At 40.4% G+C, this 27,026-nt stretch overlaps 1 protein-coding gene across 1 annotated transcript in view; it reads left to right on the forward strand.

The window, feature by feature from the left end:
- The first annotated feature begins 205 nt into the window (after positions 1-205).
- The window catches only part of PRDM6 (PR domain containing 6), a 161,534-nt gene continuing 134,713 nt past the window's right edge, over positions 206-27,026 (forward strand). The window contains exons 1-2 of the mRNA XM_015416222.1: positions 206-722; positions 17,081-17,388. Coding sequence (XP_015271708.1) covers positions 206-722; positions 17,081-17,388 — 825 coding nt within the window. The remainder of the gene's footprint in view (positions 723-17,080; positions 17,389-27,026) is intronic.

The following is a 27,026-nucleotide window of genomic DNA, read 5'->3' on the forward strand; positions in this document are numbered from 1 at the left end:
CTTGCTGCGAAGAAACTTTGGGTCTTGTTCTGCGAGGCGGCGCTCGCTCCGTGCGGTAGCCGGCGCTCATGCTCGCGGAGAGACTCTCCCGCGGGGGCCCTTCTCTCTGCGCGGGACACTCGGGGAAACGTCGCCGGCTCCGCGGCTGCCCGCAGAGTCTCCCGCGTCTCCCCCCTTTCCCTCTATTTTCTCCAGGCGCGCAGAGATGCTGAAGCCAGGCGACCCCGGCGGATCGGCGTTCCTCAAGGTGGACCCTGCCTACCTCCAGCACTGGCAGCAGCTTTTCCCTCACAGCAGTCAGCTCAAAGGCGGCGCCGGGCTGCTGGGCCACCTCCAGGCGTCGGACAGACCCGCCGACCCTCCGGCGGACGGTCTGCGCCAGCTGCCGGCCCCGCTCTCCTCGGCTTCCTCCTCCTCCTCCTCCTCCTCTTCTTCCACCCCGTCTTCCTGCGCCGCCGCTTCCCTGGCCAGCTTGACCTCGCTCCCCGTGGCTCAGATCCCTGTCTTTGGACCGGTCCAGAGCTCCGAGTCCCCCACCGGAGCCCCGCTTTCCTTGCTACAGACCAAGGACCTGGCAGGAGGCGGCGGCGGCGTAGCAAAGTGCCCCGACAGGGTAGCCGCCAGGTTCCGCTGCACGGCCGAAGAGCTGGACTATTACCTGTATGGACAGCAGCGCATGGAAATCATCCCTCTCAACCAACATACCGGGGACCCCAACAATCGTATGTACCACTTATTCAAACTTTCCATTCGCGCGGCAGGGCCTTAATAACGTTTTGTGACGGAGGAAGGAAAGGGGGCGAGAGAGAGAGAGAGATCTGAAGTGTCTGATGATGCTCTGAAACCCCCCACGTCTGTGAATGAGCGCCACGGGGCTAAATCACGGGTAAACAACCTCTCACCCCTACTTTACTCCCGAAACTTGTAGATGGCGCATCCACGAAGCTCAGAATGCTTCACCTGCAGTCTTTGATCACATTCTCTTTGAAGTGTGCGCCATTGATTACTGCGGGACTTACTTCCGATCAGTCTTTAGAGCACTTACTTGGATGTAAGCTCCGCTGAAATCAATGGGACTTGTTGCCGAGACAGTAAGGCGAAGGACTAATATGTCACAAAGACTCTGAAAACCATCTCACTATAATGGGTCTGAAATCCTAACGAAAGGCTTATTTTTCAGGAACTTACTGTAAAGAGAGTTTCAAAAGCGCCCCCCCCCCAACTAAACCGTGAAGGACGTTTCTCCTCCATTGAGGATACACCTACGGACCGACCGAGCAAACAAGGGAAGTCCCTAAGCGAACTTTTCAGGCCCTTTTGGAAATATCGCTTACCTTTCGGCCCTTGTTAACGTCAATCGCCCCACCCCATTGCGGTTTGCCTTTCTAGAGCCAGAGCGGGGCATGGCCGTTTCCTAGGAAGTTTGTTTTCAAAAGTATACGCGTCAGACGCCTGATGGAGTGTCAAGACCAGTATGCTGTGGGGGTTTTAGAATGTTTCTTAGGAAGCGGGGCCACGTTTAACTGCAGGGGTACATGCTTTTAAAAACTCAGTTCGTAACATTTATTTCATTTTCCCCAAAACTTTTGACAGAATCTCCTTATGCACTTCGTTTGCATGTACTGTCTGCACTACTTAAAATTATAAAAAATCTTTTCAGATATCATGGAAAAATCCAACGGAAGCCTTAGAAATTATTATTAGTAATAGTAGTATGAAGAACCCAATGTTCACTACACAGCCTTGAAAACCTGCTCCCTCTTTCTCCCCCTCTCAGTACATTAGGATAGTCATGTCTGTTATTTTTAAGCTAGTCGAAAGTATCGTAAGAAACAGCAACTCCTCAATCTAGTTCAGCCTGAATATTAAAGTGCAGCCTATTTTAAGTGATCCAGAAGGATCCGCCAAAATCAGCGGGATAAAGGCATTTGGGTAGGGATGACTGTCCCATAGACCTGTGAAACAAGGACTTGAATGTTAAGGCGAAATGGCTCTTAAATGGACGTATCTGTGGTCTAGCAATCTAAAGCTGAAATTTGGTTTGATTTAGTTCCGAAAAGAATGTTCCTGGAATCTCTTCCTCCCCATTTTGACGGCATTTAATTGCACTGTGATGGAATAAAACTGAAGTCCTAACTTTCTGGGGAAACAAATGTATTTAGAATCAGTCCTCTTAACTTTTACGGTCCTGCAGAAAGAACGGGGGGGGGGGGGGTTGGTTTGTCTGGCGTTTTCGCGGTGCGAAGGCTTCCTTTCCTTGTTTCTTGGCATTTGCGTCCGTCGGTTTCGTCTACAGGCAAAGCAGTTCCTTTTTGTCTGAGTGGAAAGAACCTGATCCTCATAAATGCCAGGTTCATAAATTAATAGACTCAGAAATGAGTTCCGTGGCCTATCCGCTTTACTGCAAAGGGGTTACGACAAGGAGTACGGACGAAATAAGGAGCAGGTCCTGGGGCTAAAATGAATTTCCACGGAGCCCCTCCCTGCCCAGCATTCAAATCGGGGATGGCAAAGTTAGGCGTCGTCGCTTACACAAAAGTGGCTTGTAAAACGCTCCACGTGGTCTAGCAGGGTAAAAGTTGCAGAAATAACATATTTGCAAAAGAGGTGAAGCTGAAGACCGAATGGGGTTTCAACTCTGTCCGACGGCAGCTCCATTAAGTCGTGGTCCCTGGATTCAAAGCCACTCCCGTGCCCCGTGTCCATCCTCCAGCTCCAGCTCCAAGGTGTTTCTTCCTTTAACGATCCCAAACCAAGCCAACCGTTTTGGGCTGTTCTGTGTGTTCGGACGAGCCGAGTCACTGAACCTATTCGGAGGCCACTTCTTTCTTGGTCCCGAATTCCTCTTGGCCTCTGTCGCACAGGCCGTGTTCTGTGAGTTCGGAAGTGATGCCTTTGAAAAGCTGGCAAGCAGGCCAGTGCAAGACCCTCAAAACCCAAAAGTTAAGTGATGGGCAGGGGGGGGGAGCAGAGGAAAGGGGGGCACAAACCTGTGGTTCGTGGCGCTGCATACTGCATTGCACCCGAAGATCGCAGCTTCCCCCCAAGGTTATGTAGATGGCGATCACCGGGATGGGAGAGAGTTTCAAGGAGACGCTAAAGAGGATTTGTGTGGATCTGAGATCCCTTTCCTAAATCTCGCCCCCACCCCCAGTTCCAGGGTCTTAACTCCACCGCACCCATTGGCTACAATGTACCCACCTAAAAAGCATCCACAAGTGATGCATTGTATTTCAGACTGAAGGGAGTTGTGAAACTCCCTTCAACTTTAACAAAACCCAGCAAGCATCCTGGAGTTCCTCCTGGACAGATAGCGACTTATTGAGTGAGTGAGAGAGTGGGTGGGTGGGGAAGCATCTCTCTCAAAACAAGGTGGTGGTGATTTCAGCTTCATTTCTCTCCACTCCTTCCTAGAACAAAGGTAAGTCTCCTCTGCATCTGGGAGTGGTGGTGGCAGGAATCAGGCTGCCAAATTTTAAAAGTAGTTGTGAAAACTCACTTGTATCAGGCGAAGGCAAGTCATAGGGATTTTTCCCTTCCTACCCTCTCCCAAAATACTTGTATTTGAAAATTAGTTCCAACAATGATTTCTATGGGTTTCGTTTTCCGTATGAGGACCAGCTCCACCAAGTCCAAATACTTTGGCATAATTGTAATGTAAAAATAGTTCAGCTCTGATGCCCTGCGGTCAGAATGTGTGTCATGATTTTAAATTACAAGTAACTTTGTTGCACAAAGCATGGCCCAGTCATCATTCACATTCCTTCACCTGACAGCTAAAAATAATGAGGAGGATGGTGATGATAATGTCATATTGCTGTGTAAAAATGAAACAAAGAAACATGACTTTAGTCTTTACAATATGTCTTTGCTTTAAATTATTCTGCTGGGAGTCATTGGGCATGATGTCCAGCATGAGAATAGTTGTGAACAATCCCATATGTATTTTGCAGTTTTATAATTGTACAGCATGTCTTTTGAAGATGAAAGTAATATCATACTACTGCATTGTATGCTTTATTGTATAATACCCACACTAGATTGGAAATAAATTCTATTCAGCACGAGTCTTACTTCTGAGTAAGCATGCATAGGATTGATCCGCACGTCTTCATTTAACACTCCCAGTCACTGATATAGATTATTTTGAGGTTAATATTCAATAGTTACTTTCTAGGAGTTGATTTTCAAAGAGAAATTGAAATTCTTCTCATTTTGTTTTTGAAACTATCAAAGTGATTTATGCTATTGTTACAAGAGGAGGGCTTGCAGCTAGGACGTCACCGCAATCAAACTCATTAGGACTGGAAGTCAAATATGATTTTGCTGAAATAAGTGGTAGTTTTGCATTGATGCACACCTACCACCCAGAAGAAGGAAACCATTTTCAGGTTTGAGGCTTAAATAGTTGTGGCTTTGACCAGACTCTAAATTCCATTTCAAAAACTGCTCATTTAGATTTCATTCCTGGATGTAAATAAATAAACATCACAAGGATGGCACAGATAGCGCAAAAGAGGCTTGGGTAAAATTCTCCTGGTTATAGGGAAGTATTTATGGAAGTCTATTAACAACCACACCGTGTTAGTCTGAAAGAAACTACTGAAGACTAAATCTCTGCTGTAATTTATTTGCCCTCAAGGCAATTAAATGTATACTTAAAGTCCTTTAATTATTCCAGGAGGGTGTCCCCCCACTCATGTTTAAGGGCCAGATAGTGATTTATAGAACTGGGAATTCTTAGTTCGTGTGATCCCGTTTGCCTGTTCTTGAAGTCCAGGCAGCCTTCTAAAGTGGAAGTGAAAGAATCCTGCATTCCCAGGGAGATTTCTGTGCCATTGTCTTGAAGCATCATTACTGCTCTAAAACAGTGTAAAACTACAGCGGCATATAAGAGAGCAGGTTGCACGGCTGTCCTGTCTCGTTGACTTGGCAAGAATGTTTTTGTCTCTGACGTTCTGCCAAAGTGTGAGGCCTTTTAGTTTTAAATTTGTATTTTCCCAAATTGCTACTAACACCTATGATTTAGCTATTTTCCACCCTTAGTTCCCCCAGCAGCGTCACCCTTAAAGAGAGCAGCTCGCGGCCCATATATTAGATTGGGGTTAGAAAAGGTGGTGACTGTTTATTTAAGGTGATAAAATGGTCCATCAGCAGTAATCTCCATCGATATGTGCCACAAGGAGATGAAGGATGAGGGGACACGGCACAATTAATTGCCCTATAGTTTTGTGGGAGAGAGTGGAGGCAATGCGGCCCTCGCTTCGATCTCCTCTCCCAAAGCCCATTCATCATCTCCACATTGTATATGGGGCTCTCCCAGGGGCAGGGGGTGGCAAGGTTTATCTACACACAATATTCTCCTAACGTTCTGATACCTGACAACCAGCTTTAATTTAATTTATTCATACACGCGCTGGAAAGAGACAAATGTATAATAATAATTATTATAATATAATATGAGAAGTACACTGTCTTTGGTCCTCTTAGGGAGGAATCCTACACATGCTTACTCATAAGGAAGTCACAAAATGCTGTGGGGTTTACTACCCCCACTGAAAACATTTTTAGGATGGCATCCTTATTCTGGTCAAGGAGCAGGATTCTATCGTTCTAAATGTTTGGGCTGGATGTCTGCTTTCATTTGTTGGGAAAGGCAGTCATTGGAGTGGTTTGCGCGTGACTAACAAAAAAAAAAAGCGGGGTCTTTTCCTAGCGCTCTCAGAGAGAGTCTGAATAGAAGCTAAAAATCCGGTTTAATTTGACGTGTATGTCCTTCATGTTGAGATAAGCCCCCTGACCGTATGTGTACTTACTCAGAAGTCCCACTTAGATCATCAAGGGGAGCAGCCCTAAGTAAGAGGGCCGAAAAAGACTCCTTCCGCAGAGCTCTGCCTTTTGCACCTCCTAACCTCGCCGGTTAAGAATCAGAACTCGCTCTGTCCACGATTGCATTTGTCTTCCCCCTCCCCCTCCCCGTTTACGACATCTGCGGCAGCCAACCAAGCGGAGAGGTGACTGAGCTCGGGAGGTGAGGAGCAATTTCCATAGTCAATAACGTACGATATATCAGCGCATCTGCCACGCGCCCCGGAGCGGGTGACTGCTCTCTACTCACCTGCTGCTGTCTCTGCTGCGAGCTCCGTCCGGCGCACAGTAGACCGCGCGCACCGGGGCAGGGCGCTGGGAAGGAGGCTGGCCAACCAAAGCCCCCCGGCTGAGGGGCGCTGGGACAGCGTGAGCTTCGCTTGGGCGGGAAATGGAAAGGCGCAAGAGCGTTCCAAGCGGAGCGGGAAGGAAGGAGAGAGCGCTGTCTTTTCAAAGGCTAAACTTTAATTTGGGGGCTTGGCAGGAGGGAAAAGTGTGGCTTGCACACGAAAGCTCATACCTTGAATAAACCTTTGTTCGTCTTAAAGGTGCCACTGGACTCCAATTAGGTAGAAGCCGGTACACGCTCGCTTGCGCTCTCTCTGGCTCTCTCTCCCTCCATTGTCAGAACCAGACACAGAGTGAAGGACCTGGTTTCCAGGTTTAGCAACAGCCATTAGAAGACGTATAGTCTTTTTTCAGAGGGACCTCTTAACCATGTGCTGACCTGGACACTTTGCCTTAAAAACAAACAAACAAACAACAACAAAACAAAGAGAATGCTCATCATCATCATCATCCCCCCCTCAGTTTTGTTTCCTAGCAAGCTATTCAAAGTGGGCTAAAGCATCCAAAGCCACAAATGTCAGAAAGAAAGAAGCAAGATGAATTTATATAATTGCCAGCTGCTTTAGTCAAGCTGAAAGGGCTAGTACATATAAATTTTAAACTATGTTGTAGAAAATCTCCATGCTTTATCAGACTACTTTTGAACTGTCCTGTTTCAGTGCGACATGAGCAACTTCAATAGGAGAACCCAAAATCTAATGTTTCCTTGGATGTGTGGATTTGTCAAATCTAGCTTTTGTTTCCCCATCAAGCAAGCTAAAAACATTCCAAATTATGAATGTCATATATGAATGTAAGCTTGGGTTGTTTTGTCATTTTTGGTAGTGATGTCTCTGGAGATGTTCTAGAGCTAATGCTGACTGTATCACACAATTTTTTTAACAAAGCAAAAGGCTGATTAGTCTCAGAGCTATTACACTAGCCAGGTCTGTGAGAAATAGTTTTATCTGGTTGACATATTAGACAGTTTGTTGCAAATATGTTATCAAATGGTTTGACAGTGGTAAAGATTAGTACAAACACTAAGTGGATGCACTGTACTAATGTTTGCACAACTCTCTGAGTGCTATAGTTTCTTTTCCCTCACCAATACTACTATTTTAAGGGACTGTAACATAGCAACATATGCCTTCCTTTTCTTGACTTTCTGGTCTCACATTGAAGAAAATATAAGCTTCTTTACTAAAATACCCTTTAAAGAAATAGCTGTTCCACTGACAAGTGAAAATGGGCAAAATATGAAAGTGCATCTAGGCCAAAGACTTGTGCGTATTGGACAGAGGACCAGGACAAATATTTTTTCCTCCAGCCCTTCATGTCATATTAGGTGCTGACCAGCATAAAAATAGTGCATTAAATAATTAAGTAATATTTAGGGCATTGCTAAATAATATTAACAATATTATTTATTATTTAATAATAAAAGTAAATAAAATATAGGGTATTGTTTTGTTGTTTCAATTGTAAATTACTATAATTTTTTTACTTCCACTTCTTTATAATGTACCATATTAAAGGGTCATGTGTAAATCGACTGTGTCCCCTTTGATAAGTTCATATATTGGTTCTGTGTGCTTCTTTCTAAAGTCCCAGCAACTTTCCAAAGTCCCAGTTCCCAAATGTGATAATGTTGTGTTTGCTTTTTATGTACTAAAGCTATATGTATTGTATACTTTTCAGGTGAGTCATAGTTCCTTATTATTACAAGAGTTGGTTATTTTTGCAGCTACAAGTTTGAGTTAAAATTCAAACAATGTATGTTTTGAGTAATTTTGGGGCGTATAGCTGTACCCTGGAAATAGATGGTCTTGCTCCTAAAATCTATTTATAAATCAGTATAAATGTCTGCAAGTCTTATACATGACACTTAAAGAGCCAGTTTGGCATAGTGGTTAGGAGCGCAGACTCTGGGAGAACTGGGTTTGATTCCTGACTCCTCCGCATGCAGCTGCTGGCGTGACCTTGAGTTAGTTACAGGTTGTTTCAGACCTGTTCTCTCATGAGTAGTTCTCAAAAGAGCTCTCTCAGCCCTACCTACCTCACAGGATGTCTCTTGTGGGAAGGGGAAGGGAAAGGAGATTGTAAGCTGCTCTGAGATTCCTTCGGGTAGTGAAGGGAGAGGTATAAATCCAATTTCTTCGTCTTTGTCTTCTTCTTTATCTTCTTCTTCTTCCCCACCTCTTTTTGTTCAAACCACTCTGCAGTACAACTACTTAATATGTATTGTCTAGAAATCAGAAGGAGATTGGGACTGGGAAGGGCAGCCATGAGTGAGCTAGAAAGATTCTTAAGTGTAAGGAAGTGTTGCTGGTGACCAAGATCAAGATAATTCATATCATATTATTCCCCATTACAATGTTTGAGTGTGAAAGTTGGACAATGAAGGAAGTTGACAGGAAGAAAATTGATTCATTTAAAATGTGGTATTGGAGAAGAATTTTATGGATATTGTGGACCAACAAAAAGACAAATAAGTGGGTTCTAGATCAAATCAAGCCTGAACTCTTCTTAGAAGCTAAAATGTCTAAACTGAGGCTATTGTAATTTGTTTTTATTATGAGAAGACAAAGTCATTGGAGAAGACAATAACACTAGGAAAAAACTGGGTTTGATTCCTCACTCCTCTTCGTGGTGTAGTGGTTGAGAGCAGCAGACTCAAATTTTGAGAACTGGGTTTGATTCCTCACTCCTCTACATGAAGCATGCTGGGTTCAGAACTTTCTCAGCCCCACCTACCCCACAAGGTGCCTGTTGTAGGGAGAGGAAGGGAAGAAGATTGTAATCTGCTTTGGGACCCCATAAGTTAGTGGTTAAGATGCTGAACTGCAGATTGGAAGGCCGGTAGTTCAGCAGTTGGAGACCCGAGTGCCACGTGATGGAGTGAGCTCCCATCTCTGGTCCCAGCTCCTGCCAACCTGGCAGTTTGAAAGCAAGAAATTGCAAGTAGATAAACAGGTACTGCTTCGGTGGGAAGGTAACAGCATTCCATGTGACTTGGTGTCTAGTCATGCCGGCCACGGAGATGTCCTCGGACAGTGCTGGCTCTTCGGCTTGGAAACAGAGATGAGCACCGCACCCTAGAGTCGAATTCGACTGGCTTTCGAGCAAGGGAAACCTTTACTTTTTACCTTTAAATTAGAGAAAAGCAGGTACAAAACCCAACTTTTCTTCATCTTGAGCTCTTCAAAAGTTGAAGGCAGCAGGCAAAGAGGAAGACCCAACATGAGATGGCTTGATTCAATAAAGGAAGCTATGGCCCTTAGGTTGCAAGACCTGAGTAAGGCTGTAACCAGTAGGACTTCAGGAGGTCATTAATGTATAGGGTCGCCATAAGTCTGAAGTGACTGGATGGCACTTACACACACACATTGTCTAATATATATAGTTCATGTCAAATGTATCTTTGCTGATATCTGGGTAGCATTAACAGTATTCACACATGGCACAAACAGCGTGACAGACGTTCAAAGGAGATTTTTAGCTCATGAAAATGGTCTGCTACTACTTTGCTTACCTGTATCTGATACAAGCTCAAAGGCCAAGCTCTTCCGGATTTAGTGAGTGGCATGCAATGGGCATAGAAACTTCACAGTAATTTTCCTTAGCAATTTTGTGAGGAACGATTACTGTTGAAAATTTAACACGTTGATTGAGTCCATTACATTGCTTTCTGCCTGCCTATCTCCTAAACTATTATAGCTTATGTGTTTGTGTATGTGTCTGAACTGTTAAAAGATAATTTAAGGCATTTTTGGACTTTGGTGGTGATGGAGAATGAGCATGAGAGAATAAGAACGAGCGTTTTACAAATACTGTGGACTGACAAAAAAAAGTGGGTTCATGTCTGGGGCAGTGATGCTCTGTATCCTTGTTGCTTGAGGGGGGGCACAGTGGCTTCTGGAGTTCTGGTCCCACTGGTGGACCTTCTATTGACTCCTGAGTTTTGGCCACTGTGTGACACAAAGTGTTGGACTGGATGGGCCATTCGCCTGATCCAGCATGGCTTTTCTTATGTTCTTATGAGATTACGTAATTTAGGACTGAAACCATTAATGGATGTGAAGAAGCCATGTTTTTATTAGTGGCAAATGTAATATGTGGATCTGTAGGTTTTTGCAGAAGGTTTATCCTATCACTAGTTTCTTCAATGTAAATAGCTTCTTATTGTAAATTCATATTTTGAACTTTTGTAAATGAGAGACCCAATCCACCTACCACTTTTAGTTCTGAAAAGTAACTTGGTTTATCTCCAAAGCAATAAATGTTATTTTGTCTAAGGGGGGGGGACCTTGTTACTGTACTTAACAGCATTGAGATACTATAATGTTTACTTTGACCAGTTAATTAATTGATTAATTGGTTAGAAACTGGACTAAACCCTTTAATTCAATGACAATTCATATAACTGGGGGAGAGGTGTTCACAAATTATTCTTCCTAAGTAGGTCATGTGTGAAACCTTGTTAACAATTCTCTTAGGGTACGATAAATCCCTGCCCCCTTTTGCTTTGATTGAGGGAACATGGGAAAGCTAGAGAAGAATACTGTGAATTCCTTTTTAATATTTGTGAACAATTGTTTTTACTGCTGAATTAAACATGTTATAACCTAACTGTGCAGTTTTCTGATTTACTGCTGGAAAGTATTGCCTGCATGGCTCTGTTCAAATGCGTTTACTAACTTTTCTTACTTTATTGTTGCCAAAATCCCTAATATTTCCTAAATACTTTCTTTAGTTTGACCTTTTTGATAACAGACCTGATTTAAAAACAAAACAAAGCAAAACAGAAAACATACACGTGAACAAGGAAACTCTTTTTAGTTTCAGAGTTCATCCTGTGGCTATTGGAGCTAAGATGCAGGGGAAAAGCTGTGTCACTGGCTATTTTGTCTCCCTTCCCGAAAGCCATTCTGAAAATCCCAGGGTCTTTTTCTGACTTGCAACAGAACAGAATCACAGTAACGATTCCGTATGCCTAATAAGGAACCTAAACAACAACAACAACAAATCTTTCAGTTCCTAAAGGTAAAGTACTGTCAGGTCGCATCCAACTTATAGTGACCCCAGCAAGGGGCTTTCAAGGCAAGTGGGAAGCTGAATTTGCTTGCCATTGCCTTCCTCTGCAGAGTCTTCCTTAGTGGTTCTCCCTTCCAAGAACCAACCTTGCCTAGCTTCCACGATCTGACAAGATCAGGCAATACCATGCCGCCTTCCCTTCCTTCAGTTCCTATAACTCAGGCAATACCATGCTGCCTTCCCTTCCTTCAGTTCCTATAGCTAAGTGCAAACAGGGAGAGTCTGAAAAATTTATTTTGATAAATATTAAGCAAATTATGGTTTATGAAGGACTAGATGGATTGCATATCTGTTCCTTTATTTCACTTTCTCTGCTCCTACATCTTAATTAAAAATGCCCCTTTCTAGTTTCCTTGGGAAATCATTGGTTTATCACTTTCTTTTAAAAAGGTAACACACAAATTTGTATCATACATAGATTAAACCGTGTGTTGCATAATGTATTCTGTAACATGTACATATGTCATTTTATTCTCTGGCAAATGGTTCAGGAAGATTATAAATGCTCCCATTTTCTAATCAGTATAGTTGTAATGAAAAAGGTCTCACTCTGCTCATTCGTGCATTTAAAATGCAGCTATTCCTGATGGGGAGATAAGTATTCATATTGGAAAAAGGAACATTTGAACTCACTTTATCTAGCAGGTAACCAAATTGATTTCAGGTGAACAATCTTCTAGGCCATGTTTTTAGGATTCCCAACTGAAGGCTATCTAATGAAAAATCAAGCATAGTTACACCCATGGGTTTAAAAGAGTATAACCCAGTTTAGGATTGCACTGCCAAATAATTCTGTAATCTAATAGGATTCAGCAAATTCTAACATTGAGTTTATATTTATTGATGAATAATGCTTGTAGCTTAAATATTATTTCAAATAAATTGCTGATGAATTTATAATAGTTTACAGAGCATGTAATCCTATGCAGAGCTCCTGTAACCTAAGCACATTGAAATCTATGGGTTTAGACTGGACTAATTCTGCATAGTGGAAGTCACTGAATATATAGCAATGCTGACTATAGAAGTTGTCTCACACTTTTTAAAAAATATACTCAATGTGAATAGATGAGAACAAATACAAGAAACAAGCATGTTCTTGAAATGGTCAAGCAGATTGCTATTTCTGCACTTTTTGATTTGCTTGCACTATGCAAGGACTATCACCACAGTTTGCGAATTGTTCAGGTGGAATCACCTCCTGGGGTGAGACATAACCATTGACATATCGTCTGTAATTGTTTTTCTGATTCATAATATTGGTCTTTATTTCTTAGTGGGGTGAGGAGGAAAATATTTTAAAATGTGGCTCTAGTCCCAGCATGTATCACCATCCTAGATTTTTCTCTTGTTTGCAGATTATAAAAGTCACACATGAGTAAAAGTGAATGATGTTACATATCTAGCGGTGGAGTGCAGAAGTCTGATCCTGAAGCTTCCTTGCTGGAACCAAAAAGATGCTTTGGATTCATTTAACTGAAACTGTTCAGTAGACAGGGTGTCTCCAAGAGAGCCATTAATAACCAGGAAGCTGGGAGGAGGTTACACATCTAAAAGATTGTCAGCAGGGAACAAATTATTCCCGAATCAAGGGTCTCCTTTGAGAAATTGCTAAAATCTTGGCCAGTCATTTCATAAACCTGGTTTTGAAGGGGTATTAGTTTTATATGTTAGAACACAAAGATTTAGAAGAATCTGTAGACCTTTTTCTATAATTTATGTTATTTTGTATCTGAAGAATACCATTTTAGCAAGTGGGATTAGCCAGTATAAATTTATGGTTTACAACAGAGAAAAGATTGGGATTATTATTGTTGTTGTTGTTATATTTTGCTTTAAAAGTTTGGCACAGATTATTAGACAGAATATGTGATTATATTTATTGCAAATTGGGAAAAATTGTTTTTTTAAAAAGTCCATGATTTTTAAAGATAGCCCTCCTTGATTATTTTGTTTTGTAGATTATAAGTAACTGATGATAATAAGTAAATAAACGTTTTTAACAGTCTTGGGGGGAAAGCAGTAGTGAGCACTTTTCTGAAATTTTTTAGATCTAAGATGTCTTCCTGCCTAGGCTTCATTGTTCACACACCTCCTTGTAATTTCACACAGTGTAATTCTTGAAAATGCAACCTGATTCTATGCATGTTTATTCAAAAGTAAAATCAAGTCCTGTTTAGTGCAGTAGGGCTTATTCCCAAGTACATGTTCATAGGATTTCAGTCTCATTTCCTAAAGCCTCATTGTCTACCGTCATAAACAGTGATTCTAAGCAAGACTGAGTTTAAAGCTGATGGTTTAAAAATTTGAGGATTGTAACCTGGTACTTCAGTTCTAAGAATGTTCGTTGGAATCAAATAACATCGGAATTTACTTCTGTGTGCTTTCAAAAATATTTTTCTGTGATTCTAGTTTTTAAAATCCAGTTCTACAGAAACTATATATATGTACTGTGTTTATCTGAACTATTATATATTTTTTAAACCACACTTTACATGAGTCCAAAATACAAGCAATGGTCTGTATTTTGACTATGTGGGTGATGAACAGATATTGAGAGAAAAAATGGTTTCACTGTTCACCTGTTAAAACCAATGCACCTTGTAAGTACAAAAACTTGGATCTGAGTCAGTTAAAATCCCATTGAAGCCACAGAATTAAATTTACTTCAAGTATTTCACTTTAACTGGGTTGTGGAATGAGATGAAAGCTCTGACCACAAGCAGATTCTTTCCACTTCTGAAGCTATAGCTGCCATCCTTACAACACATTTCCTTGCAAGTATTCATCTCTCCAAGTGGACTGATTACCAAAAACATGGCTGTGATCCAAAGAACAATGTGGCTTTTTCTGTACACCCAAGAGTGTTTTGGAGTTATGTTCCACAAATGGCAGCCTCCCATGTTTCACGGAAAACTGCTTTGAAATTTAAGGGACTTTCAAAGGCAGTTTGTGATATGTAATGAAACAAACAAACAAAAAATATCAATAATGGCCACATGTTGGGTTCATCTGAGTTTTTGTGAGAACATATGTTCAAGAGATGGATGATATAGCTACATCTCCACTAGTAATTATGCAGCAAATTCTTAATGGAATCTTCAAATCCATGATATAATTTAAAGACATAATTTCATATGTCTAATCTAATTTACTGTACATCCTGGTATTGTAAAAATATATGTAATCTATTCTGAGCCTTCAGAGTGAAAATAATCCTAAAATAAATAGATGATAGAGTGACCCACAATATATACACACAATTTATCAACAACCCAAATAAAGGCCACACTTTAGTAATATGACTCATATTTGTGCTAAGTAGATAAGGTTTTTTACTCTGCAAGATTCTTACACCATAACATTGCCTCCACAGTCGGAATGAAGAGACAGTCACCAATATGGATTTAACAAGGGCTACTTTATTAATTATTTATAATCAAACAACTGGTGAGGTTCTGCTAAAAATGTACTGAGGAATATGAACGGTGTCAAACTCATGACCACCTTCATCTCCTTCTGGTCGATGCACCTTCCCTGATCTCGAGCCACCCAATGTAGCTCTCAACCAGCGGCTTGGCATATTTAGGAGAACCCCCTGGCCCACCACCCCAGAAGCCGCAAGGCCTGCTGAGATAGGCCGGGCCAGATTGTTCTAAGGAAGACCACCCCATTCCCGACCTTGAGCCACAAAGGCCTGAAAGCCATTCTTGGAGGACCCTTTAATTCCTTTATAACAATGCCCAGGTGTTCACCGTTTTCAACTTCCTGATTGCGCTACCTCGCCTAACCACAAAGTGACCATCCTATTTAGCAAACGACGGCCCCCCAAAGCCAATTTCCCAACACCACCATCCTCAGTGCAAGGTAGGCAAAAAACACCCCTCCGTCTGAAGCCAAATCGAAAAAGGGGTGAAAAAATTCCTACCTGGCCCCATTAAAAGGCAACCGGTTGAAACCTGCACTAAAATAGGGCAGGAGGGTGGGCCGAGCACGTTGAAGAACTGCTGAGGCAGAGGGCGGGAGCCGAGCCTAAATAGGTTGGCTCCGCCCCCTGCCTGGCGCTGTGCTTCTTGCAACGCTGGTGCCCTTTTCTTCATGCCTCACGAGGAGGCAAATCAGCCCCCTCCCGCCAGTGCAGGGTCAGCAGGAGTTGGGGCTCGCAATACTGAAGTATATCTTACATCAGTCCTACTGTGAGTTCAGCCTGTGGTTTCAGCTGCTTACTTATTCCAGATTTGTGTTTTAGACCACCAACTCCTTTGAAACCTGCAACATTTTGCTTTATTTTTAGCTTCATGGAATTGTGTGATGCATAATTTTCGGGCCCAAGAACTGCTGCATAAGTAATGAAGAGGAAGCTTTGCTTTTTGAATATATTCCTGGAACAGAGTTGTTTGAAATATGTGTATTATAATGTAAAAATGTGCCATGTATTGTAATTGATTCAAATGCATTCATTTTCTATTTTCTGTACATACATACATGTACTTTTGACCTTAATTGCATGTCAAGAACATGAAAACAATTAAAAGGAAATGGAGAAAATAAAATCTCTAAAATTCCTTTCATTAATATAGTAAAAATACAAAATATTAAGTACATCTATGATAATATTCTAATAAAAAAACTATTTGAGGCATTTTAGTTTAACTGAAATCTCAAAGAGGAAAATATATGAATAATACTTGTGATTTATAAAGTTGACATAAACATAACATGAAACAAAATAACTGGTTAAAATCATTTAAATAAAAGCCAGGAATGTGTTTTGGCCAGCCAAAGCTTTGAGACCTATGCTTATGTAACCTTTACCACACGTTCATCTTGTGGAGGGCACAACTGGCAACTGGAAATTCTCCACATACATCCGAAAGATAACCCAGTTGTTAGTCTTTATCTAACTTTCAAGAATCAGCTTTATTAATAAGAATGTACTGCAACAGTAGTCTGAATATGGATGAAGACCAGCCATTAATGGGGAGGGGCCGAGGCTGAGTGGCAGAGCACATGTTTGGTATACAGAAAGTCCCAGGTTAAATCCCAGGCACCTTTAGTTAAAAGAATAAGGTAGTAGGTGATGTGAAAAACCTCTGCCTATGACCCTGGAGTGTCACTGGCAGTTTCAGTAGACAGTATTGCCCTTGTCGGACCAATGGTCTGATTCAGTAAAAGAGAGCTTCTTGTTTTTGTATTTCATCATAACCCAGTTAATCCAGACAAGAGAGATATATTTGATTAGGAATTAATGACAGGGAAATGGTTAACATCAAAATTGCTCAAATATTAAAGGAGGCTTCTGCTACACGCAAATGGTTTTAAATGATTGATTGAAATACATCACTATATCCTCAGTTTACTCACCTGTTGTACACTTGTAATCAGGATAATGTTGATGGGTTTAGAAGGGTGTCACTACGTTGAAGCTTGCACTACCAGTATCCATGAGCAAGCTGTGGGTTGGCCCAGAAACTATTTAACAAAAGAGAAATATGGCTTGGAGTTAGAAAATGAATCCTGAAACCACCCAAGAATACTGCCCTTAAGTCATTATTTGATGTCATTTGAATTGAGCGTATTTCTTCTAAATCCCAGATGGGGTTACTCCGTTTTAAGAGCAACCTCTAAAGCCTATGTTCTTGGTTGTTTTATGAGAAAAGATAATCCAGCAGGTTTATGTGTGTTCTGTTGTCAGTATTTAAGAATTAGTGGATGTATCCAAAGCTTGTAATGGTAATAGCCTCATTCTGCCTAGCCGATTTTAATTATTTTCCTCTTTGCTTCACAGGATGTGATATGTGTGCTGATAACCGTAATGGAGAATGCCCCATGCATGGTCCTCTGCACTCTTTGCGCCGCCTGGTGGGCACTAGTAGCGCTGCAGCAGCGGCACCTCCACCTGAGATTCCCGAGTGGCTTCGGGATCTGCCACGGGAAGTGTGTTTATGCACCAGCACTGTGCCTGGTTTGGCTTATGGCATTTGTGCTGCCCAGAGGATTCAGCAGGGCACCTGGATTGGGCCCTTCCAAGGAGTTCTTCTTCTTCCAGAAAAGGTGCAGACTGGAGGAACCAGGAATACGCAGCACCTCTGGGAAGTAAGTTTTGTTTTAAGACTTTTGGCTTTTTAAAAATCTGGTTCATAACTGAAGATGTTTTGATGCCATTTTTTTTGTTGTCAAGACTAACCTATAATGAATTTAAATACATACTTAAGGGGGACTTGCAAACTCTGCTCACACATTTTCTGGCTGTCATTAGCAGAAGACAGGCTATTGTTGCAGTGCATTTTTATTAATAAGACAGATTCTTGTAAATTAGATAAACACTAGCCATACATGAAGCTGCAATCAGGATGACAGTCTCTCTTCCATACAACACTGGGAATGGTTAGTTTCCTTCACTTCACATAATATGGAGAATTTGGGGTTTGCTCAGAAAAGATTAAGATTATTGTTTAGGAATTTCTGTATTCGCTGCTAGTACTAATACGATGGTAGATGATGAAAGATAGTAACAGTTATTTTTATTTACAGTTTATGGCTTAATTTTATTAAATTTAGCTCATAATCTATGGAATGGGTTCAGATAAAAGCTAACCATAATCTGAACCAGACACACCCCTTTACTATAGTTGTTATAGCTAATCTGAACTAAAAGAAATATCCATATTATGGTCTAATAGAGAAGGAAGTTAATCCTCTCCATTTGGGCATCAGGGTGGTAGTGGTTCATTTTCACAAGGCATAAAGCACAGGAGGAAGAATATGAAGGAAGAATAGGGTAGGGAGTGAACCATCACAAAATGAAAGAGACTGACAGGAATATTGACCAACCAGCACTGACCTTACCACCCAGGGGAATTGTACTGATATGTTTCCTTTCTTTGCACAGTATTTCTAGCAGTCAGTGCTTTCCAAATGCTACATAAACACAGAATACTGGTATTTCTCTTCGTTTATCCATTTACCACTTGTCTGGGAATGGGCAGTGACAGATTCTCAGTTGCATGCTATAAATGTTATTGCTTTGCAATTGCAAAGAAGTGTGTAACTAAGTGCGTGACTAAGTGCCTGGCTTCTTGGGGTGTCAGATACAAGCCTCTGTGACTATTGTGTAACAGTATCTGACTTTCTTGCTGTTTGAAATGTCTCTTGCTCTTGGTCAGCAGGTGAGAAATATAAAATGGGCATCAGTTCTCCGTCTGCCAGGGAAATAATCTTTGAGAATCATCCCAATTAAATACAAAACCAGAAAAGTACAGCCAGAAATTTGTTTCCCATTTTAAAAAATGGAAATGGATAAAAGACAAGAAAAAAACCCTAAATGAACATATTTAATAACTATAATAAATATTGATGAACAAAATGAATCAAATATGGATGCAAATAAAATTTCTGCACATTCTATGAAAGCATGTACAATTGTTATTTTAATACAGCATAAAGAAAGTCTTTGTGCTGCTAGCCGTAAGTTTTAGCATACTTTGTCACAGGGCTTTTTGTAGCAGGTACTCATTTGCATATTAAGCGACACACCCCTAATGTAGCCAATCCTCCAAGAGCTTACAGTAGCTCCTGTAAGAAGAGCTCTGTAAACTCTTGGAGGACTGGCTACATTAGGGGTGTGTGGCCTAATATGCAAATGAGTTCCTGCTACAAAAAGAGCCCTGCTTTGTCATACATTAACATACTTGTCTATATGTTTACAGTTCACCTGAGCAGAATCCAATTTATCACAGTTAAGACCCATTGAAAACAATGGAACAGGAACTGAACTTTTCATAGTGCAAATTTATGCAGAGCTACTCAAATCTAAATCCACTGATGTCAAATTAGATTAATTCTGCATAGGATTTCTTCATAAACTTCTACTATATAAATAGTGAAAACTTCACAAGTAAAGGTAAAGGTTCCCTTGCTCGAAAGCCAGTCGAATCCGACTCTAGGGTTGCGGTGCTCATCTCTGTTTCAAAGCTGAAGAGCCAGCGCTGTCCGAAGATGTTTCCGTGGTCATGTGGCCGGCATGACTAAACACCAAGGTGCACGGAATGCTGTTACCTTCCCACCAAAGTGGTACCTATTTATCTACTTGCAATTTCTTGCTTTCGAACTGCTAGGTTGGCAGGAGCTGGAACTAGAGACGGGAGCTCACTCCGTCATGCAGCACACTCAGGTCTCGAACTTCCACAGCCTGCAGTTCAGCGTCTTAACCACTTGTGAAAAAGATCAACCATGCAAAATTGCAATAACCATGAAACATGAATAATAATCATGAAAGAAATAGTAATCATTGAAGTGTGTGTGGGAGGAATTAGGCAATACATGCCTGTGTGAATAATGACATTTTGCCCTGGAACCTAACATGTAACAGGGAAAAAGGAGTTAGGGGGATCATAACAGAGAGGCAGTTACATCGCTGAGCTGCCACCAGTGATGAAAGCCTGCAAAATATATAGAAAATAAAAAATATCTGCTGCTTATTTTGGGAGACTGTATTGTTGTTGTCTCTGTTGGCTCCCATTTTGGGGGAGCACTTGGGCAAGATGCTGTCAGTGTTGCCTTTGCATTTCTTAGCCTGCTTCTTTTTTGCTGGAATCCTGACTGGGCTGCTTCAGATGGCTAGTGCTAGAGTAGACGGAAGAATAAATATAGGACAGGAATATATCAGGATATGATAGCAGAGAAATGGAAGAGTGCCGTCACAGAGGGAAATGGAAGATAACTTGAAACCAGAGTAGGCATTTAAGGAGGGACATCATATGGTCTGTACAATGAAAGAGGTCATTTGCAGAGGGCTGAGGAGTGACAATGGAAGACAAGGGAGCAAAAGATTGCAGTAATCAAAGTGGGAGTTGTCAGAGATTTAGCCAGAATTTTTGCTGATGGGTCAGAAAGGAAGACCCATATTATCACAGTGTTTGTCAGGGAGAAACTGCAGTTTGCAGTGGCAATGGCCTTAACATGAGGAGTATATGAGAGGGGAGAATCAAAGATAAAACCAGAGCTGCCTATTTGGTTTAGACAATAGATAATAATGTTGTCATAGATTCAGTGAAGTAATCGAAAAGGTGAAGTCTTGGGGTAGAAAGAAAAGATCAGGAGTTCAGTCTTTACATATACGTACACACACACATATTAGATGTTGCTAGACATTATTTGGACATATGGGATTGAATGGATGAGACCCAGTGTGGTGTAATGTTTAGAGTGTCGGACTAGGGTCTGGGAGGCTAGGGTTCAAATGTCCACTGTGCCCCATAAGCTTATAGAGTGACCTTAGGCCAGTCACACACTCTCTTCATAACCTATTCCACAGGGTTGTTGTGAGTATGAAATGGAGGATTGGGAAGAAGGGCGGGATAGAAATGAATAAAATTAATAGATAAAGATACCTGTGCAGTGCAGAGGCAAGTCTTAATGAAAGTTATGAATTCAATAAGAGTAAAAGTGTAGAGAGAGAATAACAAAAGACCAAGAACTTGAGAGACCTGAAATAAAATCTTTTACTTGTGGAAACACTGAATGATAAATTAGAAAGTTTGGAAGAGAACCCAGTGAGGATAGAGTCATGAAAGCTTAGGAGATGAAGGAAGTCAAATAGCAGAGGTTGATGCTGCAGTGTATCAATGGCAGCAAAGAAGTCAAGGAGAATAAAGCCAGATGAGAAACATTTAGTTTGAGTTCAGAGGGGCAGTTTGAAGTGGGAGGGAGTTGTAGCACACTGCAGCGACTGATGCGGGAGCATACCAGGAGGAGGCACAAGGGAGCGTTCACACTGTTGGCCCGGAGGCACGGCTGTAAGGTGCAGCATGAGCGCATAAGAAAAATGCAGCTTTTGGCATTCATACTTTGTTGGTGTGGGATGGATACGGGATAATCGCGCTTTCCAGGGTTTGCTACCACTTTCACCAAGTATCTTTTAAACTCGGGAGCGAAGCGTTACAAGACAGGTTGAGTACTGGTGCGGAATGTATGACAGATGTGCCTGTGTGAACGGCCCATTTAATCCAGTTGTGGAACGTTTCTGATACACGCGTATATCGGGGCAAACGGCCAATCTGAACTCGGCCTTAGACTTAACAGTTGAAGATCATGAATTATTTTGGTGGGGGCTGTTTCAGTGGAATGAATAAGATGGAAGCCAAATTGTAGAAATCCAAGAGAATAGTTGGAAGATAGAGCGCTGCGTCAGTGGGACTAAGTGCTGAAAAATTGGACAGGAATGACAGGAGTATGATGGGTGAATTTTGAGGAGGCGACATGGTGTGTTTACATGCGGAAGAAAGAAACCAGAGAAGCAGAACAGGGTGCTCATCTGGGGATGAAGAGGGACAATGGTAGTCCAGCTGTGTGTGTGCCATGATACCTGTAATATTCTCAAAATGATCGTATTTAGCAAAATGTGCATTAACGATCATCCAGCTTCCTATTCCCTAATATAGTAGTCTTCTGAAATACTGATTCTTAACCATCTCATAGTAGTTCCTCACATGAATAAAATAAATTTGACAATTAAACACCAATCCAGATGTAGTACTCTTTTATTTGCTTTACTTTGGCAGACATCAGGGTTATTGCGTTTGATGTATAGTTGGACACCATGGACATATTTTTTGGCATGTCTGTGTAGGGGTTCCTGCCACACTTTCAGTGTTTGCTTTGTATGTAATCCATACAGTTCAATGTACAGCAACGTGAAGTAAATTAAACACCATTCCATTACATCATGACATGGCCTGACACCTATGGGTGTTCATTGGTAAATTATATGGTCCTTTATCAATCGGCCAAGTCAGTTTTTTATAGGGGGGGGGGGGATTATCTTTGTAGCAAGCCAAAACATGAGTCACTTTAGTTGTGATCCTTTTATTTTTACCATTTTTAGCCAATGCAGAATTTGCTTGTGTTTTATCAAAACACCATAAACTTAGTTTGTTTAATACAAAAATATTGTTGGGTTTTTTGAGCAAGTAAATAGTGTTCTTTCTCACATATGCCTCAATAACATTTCTAGTTTGTTCATCCAAAATTAATGAAAATGATTTTCGCATTGTACTTTTGCAAAGAACAGAGAAACTTTCTCCGAAATCAGGATTTCTTTATAAGATATAATTTCCCTTTAATGTGCTTTCTAATGAAGAAGTGGAACTGTACTTGCTTCCAACATGTATTGAAACATTATCTCAGTTATTAATGTGTCTTTATTCCCAAGAGATAAATTAATCTAGCTGCACAAGTTTTCTCCTTCCCTGGTTAATGTCAAATTGTAACAAGACTAGACTAAAGGAATGCATAGAGGACACACTTTAAATTCCACTGAACTATGCAGACATTTAAAAGGTTTTTAAGTTTTTGTTGTTGCACTTTTTCAAATTTCTAGATTTTTGTCATAAAGGTCTGGAAAGCTATCAGTGGCAAATTATGCACCCTCTTTTTTCCTCCCTCTCAACAGTAGAGAACTTGTACAGTAACTGTTTTGGGTATAGGGTTACTGAAGTTACACTGAAGTTACACAGTTGCCTTACACTGACTGCTCAGTGCAAGTGCAGCATCTTAATTTGTATGATCAGAAACTGTTCATCTGAAATCTTTAGGTGCTGAAAATTAATTCAAGCTTGCCCACTTAAGTTCTTTAATGATGTATTCTCACCTTTACCTGAGCATTTAAAAAAAGTTTACAAAATTATTTTTTATTTAAAAGAAAAACGTATTATTAAAACCAGAAATGATGCATTGTTACTGGGATAAAGGAATGTACACTTATCTTGAACACATTACATAGGTGTCCATAGATTTAATAAAAATTAAATCCAAATAAATGTGTTAATGATTGCAACCTGGCTCTCTGAGACAAAACTAACTTCCTTGAAAGAGAATTCTCATTATTCTGTTGGAATAATTTTCAAGTGTTCTTTAAAGTCTGATGGTAAGTAGGGAAGGGCATGAACCCGCTCACAAACTAAAGTTCATGATGAATTTTGGGCAGGTCATGAAGTGAAGTTCATGGCAGGTCAACCGGCATGAACTTTCTACGAACTTTCAAGCTGTGGTGGTTCGTGAACGGATACATTTCACGAAAGACTGTCTCCGCTCAGTCTAAATGTTTACCAAATTTCAAAGCAATGAGGGGTGGAACTTGGCATGTAGAGGAACATCCAGGGGAGGTCCCCTGCAACTTTGATGTCTCTAGGTGGCACAGGATTCATTCTATACACTCCTGAACCTCCTGAATCTGCAACTGTCATTTCCCCAGAAAGCACTTTCCTAGGGGTACCTTCTTTGGAGGGGGGGAAGTACCTTAGACCTCATAAATCCAAATCTCACCAAACATGGAGGGCAGGTAGAGGAGAGCCATCCAAAGATCCCCTGCAAGTTTGGTGTCTCTAGCATGCCGGGGGGGATTCTTCCATGTCACAAACCTCACAAACTGGTTCATTTGGCGGCTAAACATTTGTAACAGTTTGTGGTTCATGAACCAGGTACGCCATGAACCACAAGCTGAACCTCATATTCCCAGTTCATGCCCATCCCTAATTGTAAACATGTTAACTCAGAAATAAAACCCATTGAGCTTAATGGGATGCTCCCTAGTAAATGGGTATGTGCACAATTCAGATAAAGCTGTAGCAGAATCCCAAATATATCCTTCTAACCCATTAACTTAGATGGACAGAGTGGTGTAACTCTGTTTAGGATTGCACTGTTAGTCACACTTCAGTCCTATTGGAAGAAAAGTTGAATGTTATCTTAAATTACTTTGACTTCACCAAGACTGAAATAGAACTAAGAATAATGACAGATGTAGCATTTTAACAGTGGTGAAAGTAGCTAAACTGTTCTGAGCTGTTCTGCCTTCACTCTAGTAAAATAGTTTGTCTTCAGAACTTCATTTGTCTTCACCCTAACTTTCTGTTTAGGATTACAGCTTGTTACCTGTGTTATATATACATGTATTTGTTTGTGTCTGTCTCATGAGAAGATGCTTCATTTATTTCATATCTTGCTTTGATTAGGGCGCAGGAGTAACAGCATTACAGTTGATAACAATAGCATAAGATGCCCTCACATTTGACACTATTAACATTAGCAGGAACCAAAAGATGGGGTTGGATCCAAAATACCTTTTCAGTGACTGAAGGTGCCCTTCCACTCATGGGAAGACTTTAATCCATAGTTTGGATCCCAACTATTGCAAGGGTCCATTTGCATAATCTGTTTTGGAACTGCTCATGGAGACTTCAAGGGCAAATTTCCTCACAGTTGTATTTCAGGAACAATACATGCATCTGTCCAGAGTCCTGGCCAGAGGAGAACTAAAATCCTACCTTTCTTTTCATGTAAGGAACAAATTTCAGATGTAGTAATATACTTAAAGGTTTTTGTAAACTGCATTTTAGCCTAGGTTTTTGTTGCACAAAAGCACAAGAGGATAAAAATTACGTGCAAGTCATAGCTATATTAAGGTGAGAATTATGTTTCTCTGCAATCCATCATCTAGAATTCTAGACCGCATGTCAGCTCTGTTTCAAATATGTCATGTTCATGAAATTCAAATAATTTTGCCCTGAAAATAAACTTAGTATTATTATTATTATGGCTTATAATGCGGAGTGTAAGAACCAGTTGGCCTGTATAGCAAATATGATGAGAAAACACACTTTTATCTTACACTCCTCTTTTATAGTTTTAAAAGGTATGAGCTTTTTGTAAGTTAAATGCTGACAGTAAAACTGATTTCTGTGAGAAATATTTCCATCCTATAATTAATGGTGGAAAAGTAGTCAGAGATTAGAAGGACAATTGGTTTATTCTACAATATACTCAAAGAACCTCTCTAAAAAGAAATATTGAAGTGAACTCCTATAAAACAGGGTTAGCCCCCAACAACTTTTAGGGTGACTGATATTTTAATAACATGAAATCATATTTTATTAAAGCATTTAACTAATTACTCATAATTATGTCTTAATTATAGATTTTGTTTAACAATGTGATTCTAAGCATGCTTTTACTTAGAAGTAAATCCTACTGTATTCAATGGGGCTCTGTTCCATATAAGTATGCATAGCTTTAAATTCACTTATTTAGATGAGTGTATGTTTCTATATATGTAAATACATCACGTACATGCATACCTGATTACAGCTTAAAATTAATTAGGAGACATGTATGCCACAAGGAACCCTATATTCTTGTGTGTGTGTTTATTTAAATCTCTCACCTCCCACCAATTTGTAAGAGGGTGGGAAGTTTGAATCATAGTCTCCTCTAACAGGTGGCCAGTCTTGTTAAAGTTGATGGTACCAACCATCTGTTTGATTCTGTACCTGCAGTTTCAGTCCAGCTTGCTTTTGTTAGATTGGGGGTGGGTGGGCATAAATAAATAGAATTTCATTAACTGGATAATTAAAATGTAAAAATAAGTACTAATGTTTTAATCTGATGTAATTCTGGTTTAAAACATAAACTTTGGAGATATATATATTAAAATCAGCATAGCTCAGTGTTAGTATTGTTATAAATCACAAAGTTATATATGGTATCTTTTTCCATTACATTGATGCATATATTTCATCTGCATTAAAAATGTGTGCATTTTAACAATTGTTATGTCATACATTATTATTGTGGCCCTTTCAGTTTTCTTTGAATGAGTGGGTTAATTCAAATACATCATACATGTAAACTGAATCAGGATTGGACCCATAAAAGCTAAATAATTCAAAATACACTTCTTAAATTAAATCCCATTTTGTAACAGTTTTTCTATACAGGTACTACAAATGGTATTTAAAATATGGTTCCGCATTGTAGTGATCTAACATCCTCTAACGATAAAAATTTAAATTATCAGTATTATTTCATGTAGTCAGGCGTGTTGGTCTGAAGCAGTATAACAAATTTAGAGTCCAGTGGCACCTTTAGGACCAATGAAGGTTTATTCAAGGTATGATCTTTTGTCTGCATGCACACTTTTTCAAAAGGGTGCTTTGCACACAAAATATCATACCTTGAATAAACCTTTGTTGGTCTTAAAGGTGCCATAAGAATATTTCAGTTATTCATGAATCTTATTTATTTCTGATTCTGACTTTAGCAGACACATAAGACAATATATCCATAATTCGTGAAACATTTTTGCTATTTAATATGGAACTGTTAGTGAATGTGAGTCTTGCTACTGGGGAAAATCTAGCTCTAAAAGCTGGTAATCTTTTCTCACACACAATGCCACTGATTTATATCAATAGGTTCTTGATTCCAAGTAGGGGAAAAAATGATATGAATGCTATGCATACTGAAAATACACTGTATTTCTGATACCCGAATAGTGTCCTTAAAAACCCAAATATTGTGCTGAAATGGTGGATAAAATTTGCCACGCTGAACAGTGTTTTATACAAGTGCCTTGTTCATTCATCTACCTCATTATACAATGAGATTTCATAAATTGAGACTATCTCTGGTGTAGAGCTTTTCAATATACAGACTTTTTGATAACTACTTACCAAAAAAAAGGCAAGGAAATACAGTCCAGCACTTACTTTCCTTCTAAGCCATTGCCACCTCCCCCCCTCCCGATAAGTTACAGAATTCCATTATCCAAATTGTTACACATGTGTGACAGAGGTTGACCTTTAGTCATGTCAATCCTTTTTGTGTAGGCCTCAGGCTCCAGCTTAATAGCTCAAAGCCTGATTTACTCACTGTAATAAGGGCAGAAGGTCGAGCAA

This window comes from Gekko japonicus, unplaced genomic scaffold, assembly GCF_001447785.1.
Source record: "Gekko japonicus isolate JY-2015 unplaced genomic scaffold, Gekko_japonicus_V1.1 scaffold549, whole genome shotgun sequence".
In the NCBI taxonomy this organism is placed as follows: Eukaryota; Metazoa; Chordata; class Lepidosauria; order Squamata; family Gekkonidae; genus Gekko; species Gekko japonicus.